Source organism: Cryptotermes secundus, unplaced genomic scaffold (genome assembly GCF_002891405.2).
Source record: "Cryptotermes secundus unplaced genomic scaffold, Csec_1.0 scaffold400, whole genome shotgun sequence".
In the NCBI taxonomy this organism is placed as follows: Eukaryota; Metazoa; Arthropoda; class Insecta; order Blattodea; family Kalotermitidae; genus Cryptotermes; species Cryptotermes secundus.
The window spans coordinates 74878-86611 of NW_019723908.1; the positions used below are offsets into that span (position 1 = coordinate 74878).

Sequence of the window (11734 nt, forward strand, 5' to 3'; positions counted from 1 at the left end):
ACAAATAACTGTAGTGCTATTGCTAATGCACACACATTCTACAGTTCACTACAGCATGTGCTAAGTGTTCTCAGTCTGCTGTGTCTTCACCAGTCGTTGCCTGGTGATGGGTCCCAACAGTGTTCTCTGCTTCTGTGCTCACATTCTTACCGGCTGGCGACTGTCTCACAACTGACCGATTGCCTTAACTGCCCTGCTTAGAACATCTCGGCATGGACTGCTTAGAAAACACTGTTCCTCTGTTTCACTTGTGTCTGAATGCCCACATTATCACTACTCATCCATTGCCAAGCAGTGGGTCTACATGTCACAATATAATTCTAAATGTGAGAAATTTAGTGTCCCAGCCACTGAAGGAATCTCCAATATTTCATGGATACTGAAGGTTCATTGCTGTATTCACAAGTCTGCATCTAGTCCCTGTCTGAGGCAGATGAATCCACTCCACACCCTGGCATCCCATTGCTTTAAGATGCATTTTAATATCTTACCATGCATGCTTAAGTCATCATAGTGGTCTCATTCCTTCAGGTTTTTTTTACAAAACTCAGGTATGAATGACATATATTCTGATACAGTGAACCCTGTTTTTGATGTACTAGTTGACCTTAGCAGAAAAGGCTGTATTCTGTAACACTCCATCCATGCACCTTGTCATACATTATTTAGTTCAGTTCATCACATCAAGATGTGTTGGTAGACAGCTAGTAGCCAGTCAGTTCTAAAGGGTTCTTATGTCAGTATACTACACTTGAGTTTGCTGGATTTCCGGACTTCTTCCAAGCTCATGCTGCTTGCCACCTCCTTATTTCTGTCAGTTCCTTGCCTGGTTTACTCATCGACGTAGATGGAGGCCACATGGTCCACTGAAACACTGGTGGACTTGTACTCAACTACATGGTGTTATGATCCAGAAGATTGTAGTCTTCAAATTGTAATCTGTTCCAAACAAATCGAAGTACATATAGCACTAATGTAAATTTTTTTTATGGAAATATAAAATAAATGAGTTAAATAAATAATGCCAAGTTCCCTATTAATATTAATTCATATGCGCTTGTAATTAATAGTTGTATAAAATAACTGAATTGGATGTTATGAGGAGAATCTCTCATGGGTCAGTGTGCTCGTTTCTTATATGTGGAATGGCTCTTCAGTCATGGAGCTAAAAAGGTGCCAGAGTGACTATTTATATTTAAAAAAAGGCTTAAAACAGGCTGCTGTAAAGAAATTTTTATGAGCATAAAGGAATTGTCTGCTCTCTCTTATGCAAGGAAATATTATATATAAAAGAAAAGGGTAACTTCTACATATCGGATATACCTACTTATGGTACGTGAATTACCTTGTGACTGCTAAATTTTATAATAGTGAGAGGTTCTAACTTTTATAACAAACTCTCTGTCTGTATAAAATAAATTAGATACAATTGCCTCTTTAACAAAAAAAAATGAAGAAAACTCGTAGATGGGTATAGTTATTTCATAAAAAGTTGATATACGATAAGAATATAAGCGACAGTATAAAAGTTGTTTTATAATGCGTGTAATGTAAATTGTTCCATCAGTAAATATAAAACACAATTTTTATGCTGTTAGTTAAATGTATGCCTTCTTTTTAATTGCACACTCTGTGATTAAGTAAATAGTTTTATGGTGTATCCTCTCTGTTTCATAGATCATACCTGTTTGATATTCTGATACTGTTATTTTTGTGGCTCATCTTACATCATTGTATATTGATTTATAGAGTGAATAAATAATAATCATTAATCTGCAAGGTAATTTGGTTCCAAGTTAACACAGTTCACTTTGTGGCTGCAGGTAGTGAAATCTGCATGAAAGTCATAACAGTATTTGTCTCTTTTCTGTTACAAGGAATAAGCACGTATGTGCGCGCGCATGTCTTTGTCTCCATATGTTTATGTATGTCAGCTTAAATCTAGATAAAATGTTATGCTAGGCACACATTCAGCTGCAGATAATGGACACAGTGGAACCCAGGGCAGGGTAGATTTTCATGTCTGTGGTTTCAAGTATGAATGACCATACATGACAGTGCAGGTCAAGGCAACAGACATGTATCAACCTGTGTGGTCAAGGTGCAGTTTGCTGCCCCCACACATCACATGGTCACACAGTGTGCAAGGTATCTCCCTGTTGTGAAGTTGAATATATTGCAATAATGGAAGGAACTTTGATAGGATTAGGAATGAAAGAGTTGTGCAATCCCAGGCTTTCTCATTACATGAAGACAAAGTTCAAAAATAATATCTTGAATGGAATTGCTAAATCTGATTCTGAACTGAGGTCTAGCAATGAATGTGCCAACCTTGACATAGGGAGCTGTTGAGCCAAACATATATGACTGAACCATATCTGAGTGTGCATATATTTCTTCATGTTCTGCTCTGTGTGCGCTGTGCTGCTGTGCTCTGCCTTGCCCTTCCTTGCTGTGCTTCTGTGTCTCAATGTACACCTAGGCTTAGGCATGTCATATTGACACTAACAGTGTTCTCTGATTCATGCAGTTCTGGAGATCCAACCACGCAGCAAAATTGTACAAAAGAAAAACTCTCTTCAACAGAAGACATTAGTAAACAAGTGACAAATAATCAGTTGTGCAAGACATGCAGTGAAAAGTTTAGTGATGCTGAAGTATTTACGGATCATTTTCTTCTTACAACATTTGAAGATCCAAATGTGTGTAAAGTGTGTCAGAAACCTTTGGGTAAATCTAGCAGTCTTGGGAAACAGGCCAATATGCAGACTGTATCGAAACCTTTTGTATGCAAGGAATGTAACAAGCAGTTCAGTCATCACAATTACTTTAAATTACACTTGCTCATTCATACAGGGGAAGGACTTCTTGAATGTCACTTGTGTGGCAGGAAATTTCTTCGAGCTAGTAACCTCAAAGACCATTTAGTTACACACACGTCTGACAAACCTCATGAGTGTAATGTATGCCACAAGAAGTTCAACCGTTCAAGTAACCTCAAAGAACATTTACGTATCCACACAAATGAAAGAACTTACGAATGTCCTGAGTGCCATAAATTATTTTCAAAGCCTCTGTACCTTAAAAGACATTCACTTAAACACACTGGAGAGATGCACCATGAATGTAATATATGCAGCAAGAAGTTCAATGATCTTAGCAATTATAAAGTGCACATGCTTATCCACACAGGTGAAAAACGTCATGTTTGTAAGGTGTGTAACAAAAGATTTACAACACCTGGTTACTTGAAGAAGCATGGCGGTGTACACACAGGACAGAAACCCTACTCATGTGAGATATGTCATCAACGATTTACTCAGCCTCACAGTGTAAGAAAGCATTATCTGATTCATACTGGTGAAAAGGCCCATGCATGTGAGATATGCAATAAGAGGTTTAATACAAGAAGTAATCTGAAGTTGCATTCCTTGGTTCATGTTGAAGAAAAACCACATTCCTGTAATGTGTGTAATAGAAAGTTTGCAAGATCAAGTAGTCTTAAAAAACATTCCCTTAAGCACTTTTGAAATGCCATAATGTATGAAAGGTTTGCAGGAAGAAATTCAATGACATGTTTGTTTTCATGGGATAATGTATTGATCTTAGAGTTGATACAAATAAAGCTACTTAACCATACATACTGTTCTGGCTTTGAACATTTTCCTGTGTTTCTGTCATAACAGTGAACTTTGAGGTACATTTTATTTGTAAAATTAAGAGTGGAAATGGTTGAGAATGAAGTAAATGGTACTTTAATTACTTATGAAATTACATTCTCAGACAGGAAAAGCAATTGAAATTTACATGTGCTGCATAGCAGCTTACCCATGTTTTCTTGTATTGCATTGAACACGGGTTGGATTTCACCTGTTTCTTCAGGCAAACGCTGGGAAATTTCCTTAAAATAGGCTATGACCTCTTACACATCCATTCATTTGATGCTCAGAAATTGAAAACTCTTCATTAAATAACCATCATATCAGGATCATTCATATCATTGGTAATGAATGGATCCAGAAAATTGTTTGTTGTCATATTTTATCACAGCAATGAATTTTAACACACTTACCTGTAGGGTGTATTGGTGAACTTGCGATCATGACAAAATTTTGGGTGCTATCAGAGATGGGGAATGTATTGATCAACTGACTGACTATTAGCTCTTCAAGAAGGACTGCTTCATGTTGTCGAACGATGAATTGGAAAGGATATGGTGGAAGTAATCGTGTCCTTAGGATATTGCAGTATCAAATATGCCTAGAGTATTTCTAAAAAGTGGAGAAACGTGTCAGGCTTCTCAGTCTTCATGTTGAGATGTGAACCCAGAACCTCCTAAATATGTAACCGCACTAGCCATACAACCATGATGTTCAGTGCAACAAGTTTGTCTTGATTTATGAACCCCAGCTTATTTCACAGGACCATTTCCATCCTCTGTGAACGTCATCGTTCACTGAATTCCAACCATTTTCTCTTCTCTCTTTTGCATCCCTTCCTTTCTAAATTAAATTCTCTGGTACCCAGGAGGACTGTAGCCTGTTCTGACAGGAATTTCAGCATTCTAGCAGGTATGCTAGGCATTTTAGAAAAAAATGTAAAAACCTAACAAAAAGTGAAGATATGCTGCTTGTGTTAGTGAAACCCATATAAACTAATGCTTCAGTTGGCTATACCACACACAGCAGTGGGGTAACAAGTGATTGTGGGCCGTATATAGCTACTCTAGAAAATATCTATACTTAGTTCAAACAAAATATATTCAAAGCAAAAAGAATTCTCCTTCTCGGCCTCAAAAACCCAAGGATTAAATAGCTTTTTTCCATAGTAACTGAATGTACTTTATACATACCAAAATGCATGTGATTTTTTTCTTTCATTATTTAATGATACGCCCAGTATCAAAACTGTAGCATCAGTGATAGGAAGAGTAATGAATATGGAACAGTCTGTGGAATAAGAATTGACGGGGAAGATTGAGGTACTGAGGAAAAATAGCTCAGTGCCATTTTGTCCACCATAAATCATACATGACCTGTCCTGGGATTGAACCCAGGCTGCAGCTTTAATAACTATGACACTATGCTCACAGTTGTTTTCTTAAGGTGTTGAGCTGCAATAAACTGAATGTAGAGAAGGCTCCACTGAGCTTTCTAATGGCCAGTTTTATGTAAATATGTTCATCAATATCTAAATTTTTATCTATTTGCTGATTTGTTGGGGATTACATTACTTTCTTGCTATGCATGAGAGTTTTAAAATTAGTAAAATTTATTAATAGTATCTGGATATCATCTGTAACTTGACTGATACACACAGCCCATAGTGTTTCCATGATGCATAGTATGGAAAGGTAAGGGTTGGATACAGTTATTATACATAGTTTGATATTACATACTGAAATATCACCTGATCTTCAACACAAAAAAATGCAGCACTTAACTGTATCAGTCCACAAAATGTGTCCGCCATCTGTTTATATTACCTGTCAGGGAAATACTCAGGAAATGCTTTCACATAAATCAGGAATGAAGATGCCTGATAAGACATTATAGCATGCCCATGCAAAGAGATTCATTATCGGGATAACAGAAATCATGGGGAAGATACTTTTTTACATTCTGGTAATAAGGGTAAATTAGTGTTAACATATAGAAGCAACATATCTTTGTGTGTGTTTAGACCACTGTTATGTATAACTAGCATGAAGTCCATTGAAATTTCAAAGGATACGTACCTTACCACAAGAACTGGAGAAGTCCTGGAGAGACATTAATACCAAGATAATAACTTGATAGAATAACAATATGTACTAAGCAGTACTGCTGTGAACGTTTTGACAAAGGCGGACACTGAACTAGTAACTCATTTGTACATTCCACTGTCATTTTTTGCTGCAATTCATAGCTACATGCTAACATAGCATAGAAAGGGTCAACTTCTTATATAGTGCATAAATATACTAATTTTCCTGGGAAAGTAGAGATAATAAAGGACTGACATACTGAAATTCAATTCAAGTAACATTTACTGAAACCATTTTTATATGAAGGTGGCATCGGTACATTTACATTTATTTTCACTTCATGGATCCAATCACTTCCCTGTAGGGCTGGATATGAAACATGTCACACATTACAAATTCTTGATGGCTACACATCATACATTCTTGAACCAATAAAATATATATACTCGTAATCAGGCCTCATGTAGACAGCACAAGTTGTCAAGACAACACCCACAGGCCATGGAAAAACCACTGTCACATTCGACCCTGAACAAAATCCCTCATGTTTCCACCCATAACAACTCTATGCTGCACAATTGCACACCTTGCCATTCCACGCATTTCTGGCTAGCAGGAAAAAGAAGCTGTGGATAGATGTAGCTAACTAATTAGGGGGAAGACCGCTCAGCTATAAAGAAAGCAGTCTTCTTGGATTTGGCACCGTGTATATGTGGTGTTAACCGACGTTTCGGAGGAATGTATCGCCTCCATCTTCAGGGTGGAAGGAAACGTCGGTTAACACCACATATACACGGTGCCAAATCCCAAAAGACTGCTTTCTTCATAGTCACCGCCGTGAAAACCTAAAATCTTACGCTCAGTCTTGGGGTAGCGTTCCCACCTGACTCAAGGTACGCGGGTTCAAACCCGGCGGAGGTCGTGGAATTTTTAAGTGCGGAAAATTTCAGGGAACAAGTCCTCCGGGAGGGACTTTAAGCCGTGGGTCCCATGTCGTAGATTTACGGCACGTAAAAGAACCTCATGTCTCTAGGAGACCTCTTGAGCTAAATTTGGTCAAAAGTTTCCCGCCCAAAGTAGTTTCCAAAGCCTCCGGTAGATGGGGAAGTATTAGGTACCACTGCCAGAGGAGGGGCGACCTCTCTGACAGAAAGGCACTAACTGTTAGATACCACTGCCAGTAGAGGATCGGAACCTCGCTGGCAGAAAGGGGCTGATAGCGAGCACCAGTACCGGTAGGGTATGGAGACAGTAGAAATTAAAAGGGGGACGTACAATAGACTATCAGTCGCGATGCATGGGGAAACCCATCCCCTCAATACTGAATAGCTCAGGTACGCCGTACCCAAGGTATCTCCATGCTCCTACGCACCCACTAACGTAGTTACCATTCTCACTGAAACTGCTACTGAGTAAAGGTGTACTTTTGTCAAATGAGCTATATGTTATTGGCTTTCCTACTCTGCTTTCTTACTGTATACGAGAGAAAAGTGCAGTGCCCCGTAATAGAAGCCTCCCCATATTAAGGGTTTCTAACATTCCATACATTTACATTAATATGCATAGCAATTTATGATAATGAATTGATGCCTTCTGTTCTTATAGGAGATTTACATTTCATGATGCACTAAAACTCTTACCTGTATTATAAAGAGTAATCTATATTAGGCGAATTTACCCTGCCTATACGCAACAAAGCACAGTTTCAGCATTTCAGTGAACATTATTGCGTGTAACAATATAGTCGTTCACGTTTATATCTAGACATCACACGATAAAATACATCGCTGACCATAAGGGCCCATGAGATTAGATTATTAGGAATTTCGGAGAGAGAGAAAAGAACTTCGGTATGTCTATTTTGGGTTCCCTTTCTGACCATGACATAAGGATTTTTGAATGCCAACTCAGGCAGACGACTTGATTCTATTATCGGGCCTTCGGGGGGGGGGGATAATTACAGGGGCGCGAGGCTGCCTATATTGCTAAATTATCTTTAGATTCGATTGATATATAAGGATTTATTAATTTCTGATTTGTGTATGATTGCTTCGATGACTGAGTTAATTGTCTGCATTTTAATATTGTTCACAAGAAAGACTGAATAACTGCGACATTTCTTTTTATATGAAGTCATGTTTTATAGTCCTGCTGTTACATATTTTTACAGTTAAGTGATCACGTCCTACACTTATAACTTAGTTTGAGTTAAGATTTATACGTCCTGCTGTTACAACTTCTTATAGCTAACTGATTACGTTTTACTCTTTATACTTGTTGGGATTAAGTGACATTGGAATATTCATATTTCAACAACGAGCTCAAAGCTTCAGGTAGCCAAGACATCATAATTTCCTGTTTGAATCTTTAACCAATCCGATATATAAGCCAAGTATTTACTCGACTAAATATTTGCTGTCCAACCAACCTGTGTTAGATACTTCATTTCTGAAAGTCACACAGGTTTTATTCAATTTAGACTTGAAAAAACATTAGCCCATTAAGCACAAAATCGAACATGTTAATCTGAACATCTGGTAGAAATTAATTTTGTGTCTAAAGTCTTAAAATAATGTTCGTGACACTGAATTTTGTAAGAGGCCCAACACAGATCCTTAAAGACCGATCAGCTAATAGAAAAAGTTTGGTATACGTTCCACTTGAAATAATCAGCCCAGTAACGTCACAACAACTAAAGAAATAGGTCCCTTGATTGCCAGATCCAGAATTGGCGACTTCCATAACTGAGATTGTTCAAGAAATAATTAAAAGTTTTGCACTGATCCAACATGTAATTTTATGGGTCACCAGATACACAGTACACTGCATTAGAAACCGCAAAACTCTTTTTGAGAAATATCCCTGAATTTACCATTGGCCACCGTCCATAAGATCATCACTGCTTCCAACTAGACAGTTATTTGAGGAGGATCAGGGAGCTCAAGTGGAGTCGGTATGAAAGTTTGAATACATTTGTCTCAGCCACTTCCACACCTCCATTTCAACCTTTTCGTCATCAGAGAAACGTTTACTACCAACGTGGCTACTTAGCGGACCAAGCAGATGGAAGTCTCTAGGGGCTAATTCTGGGCTGTAAGGTGGATGCACATTAAGTACCCACTGAGTTCTTGAATTATCTCCGGTGATTGCTCGGGCTGTATGAGGTCTGGCAGTACCCCTCTTTCCAGTTGGCCTGGACATTTTCTGTGAATTGCACCGCGAAGTAACCTTAAAGTTTTTGGTCGAAGGTGAACTGGAATGTTTCCATTGCGCCGAAGCACGCTTTGATTCGAATTGGTAGTGATACATCCATGATTCATCCCCAGTATGAGTAACAATCCTTTTAAGCATATCTTCTCCTTCATCTGCAAACCATAAGAGATGTTGCAAGGACAGATCCATTCGGTTAATTTTTCTCATTCCTTCAGTTCTCTAGGCACCAATCATGCCCACACTTTCCGAATCTACGATAGATCATACTCGTACATTATAGTGTATGCTAAACCATGGGAACACCCTTTTGCAGTTGCTACGCTGTTTATCGGTGTCCTCTTGTCAGTTCGAATCAACACTTCCCCCCGTTGGACAGTTTCGCCTGTAGCATTCTCAACAGGGTGACCTGACCGGGCATCATATTCGATTTTCGAATGCCCTTGAGAGAATTTCTAGACCCAGTTCTGATCCTCTTTATGCAACAAACGCTTCCCAAAGTAAACAGGAAACATTTCTTCGTGAAAATCCTTTCGTCACCCCCAGAAAAGCATAGTGAAATTCTGTTCTTCGGTAGTTCACACCTGAAGTACGGTCGCCATTTTGACTACTGAAACCAACTTCTGAACATGTGCGTGCGCGTCTGCTACCTAGACTGTCAAGAAGCTTGACTGTGCTGCCCTAGTGATATACCGTATTTACGCATGTATAGGCCGCACATTTTTTGCCAAAAATTCAAGAGGAAAACTGGGGTGCCGCTTATATTCGAAATATTCGAAATCACACTTCATTTAAAAAAATTATATTCATAATTAGTAATACAGGGTGTTCTACTCCAGAAATAATATTCCAAGAAAATTATTTTTTCTATAATTTCTGTCTGAAAATTGTGCTGCGGCCTATACACGCACGCGGCCTATACATGCGTAAATACGGTAGGTAGAAAATCTACTGCGTCCATTACAGCTGTTTCATTTCCAGTTATGACGTGTTTACTGACTCTCCCTCATAGGTAAAATTTTAGGAAGAGGATCTCAGTCAGCTGATGATGGTGGTAGCCATAATCAGCGCTTTCATAGCCCTTCTGGGAGTGCGGAATTTGACCCTTCAATTCAGACCAGTGATGCAGTGTTACAAACCGATGAGCAACGCGGTATTTTATTTGTGAGTCATTATAATGTCGCTGCCTGTAGAACTGTGTTGTATACTAGTGAAGACTGTAGAAAGGCCCGTCCACGAGTTCGTATTCATTCCAGTGCATATTCACAGTAAACTAAAAATAAGTAAAGTGAAGGTATCCCTGTAACAGGCCCTGGAGGCCCATAAGGTTGTGAGATGTTGAGGTTCCCAAATTTTCTAGACAGTCAGATCATAGATGGCGGCAAGGTTGTTAGCCCTACGCGCCGGCCGCCCTTTACCACCCAGAATAATCCTGGAGCTCATTTCCGTTAGAGGCTGAGTCGACCCCAGGGCCATAGTGCGGCTGGAAGGATTAGGTCAATTGAAAAAATCCAATGACCTCATCAGGACTTACACCCGCGATCTTCCGGCTTGTAGCGTAGTGCCTCAACCAACTACGCTACTGCGTGCCCCCTGCGTATTCACAGTACAACTTGAAATATCCAGAACTCATCCAGCGCACGTTTAAACAAAGCGAAGAAAAAACTGCTTTGCTTTTTTCTAATAGAATTAAATGCGCATATCAAAGCGAAGAGATTGACAAGGTCTTTCCAATTACCATTGCAAACGAAGATACGAAGGAGTGATTCTTGGCTGTATGACATAGCTTATGTAATTGCGATAAATTTAAACAAGCCTTCCAGGAACAATTACGTAATGATCACTTAATGCAAGAGGCTTGTGCCATTATCCCGAGAGGTACGACAAGCAGTCAGGAGAATCCGTGGCGTCTCATTGTTCAAAACGTTCAAGGGACTTTCCTTCAACCAAAGATTTCAGAACGGGAGCAGGTGGTTACAGTAACTCAGAAGTCATCCCTACATACTTTGGCATTGAAATCTCCTAACAAAAATTTCGTATCGTATGTATAGAATTTATCGAACACATGTTCTAGTTGTGTAAGTTTTGAGGTTTTCACGGCGATGACTATGAAGAAAGTTGTCTTCTGGGTATTGGCGCCAAAACCCAGAAGACGACTTTCTTCACATGTTCTAGTTCTTCGTAGAACCTGTCGTTTACACCATCAGTTTTATCTCCTGTTGGGGCATGAACATGCAGAACGATGATATCACACAAGCGACCTCTTAGTATTATGTATGGCATCATATCACTAACAAACTCTACCCACTTAACTGCTGTACCTGTACCTAACTCATGATTCTCACTCCACTTCCAGAGAAAAATGTATATTCGCCTCCTGGTTCGGTGCCACCTCCGTCCCATCTGACCCCCTGCACTGCCACTAAATCTAACTTATATTTTGAGATTTCTTCTGCCACTGCCATGAACGAACCTGCCCTGTACATACTTCTGACATTCCAAGTACCAAATCTCACATCCGTTTTCTTTCGCTTAGGTCGTTCGTTCGGAGAATCCGTCCAGATCCGAGGCCCATTGTGACATTTCGTAACAAGCTAACTTTCTACGGTGAGGAGTTGTCAGTCCATGCTCAACCCCCCATATAGATGACCACCCCCTGTAGGCTGTCCGCGACTGTTTATTTAATGTATTCGCAGCTACCCTCCACATCTCGAGACCGTCTTCTCCATCCGCAACTTGATGGCGCAACATGCCGTAGTGACACTAGACCCCCCCCCC

At 39.5% G+C, this 11734-nt stretch overlaps 1 protein-coding gene across 1 annotated transcript in view; it reads left to right on the plus strand.

The window, feature by feature from the left end:
• LOC111862083 (zinc finger protein 726) overlaps positions 1–3639 on the plus strand; it is a 15918-nt gene extending 12279 nt beyond the window's left edge. Inside the window, exon 4 of the mRNA XM_023847175.2 lies at positions 2531–3639. Within this exon, the coding sequence (XP_023702943.1) occupies positions 2531–3530 (1000 nt within the window). The 3' untranslated portion in view covers positions 3531–3639. The remainder of the gene's footprint in view (positions 1–2530) is intronic.
• Positions 3640–11734: the final 8095 nt, after the last annotated feature.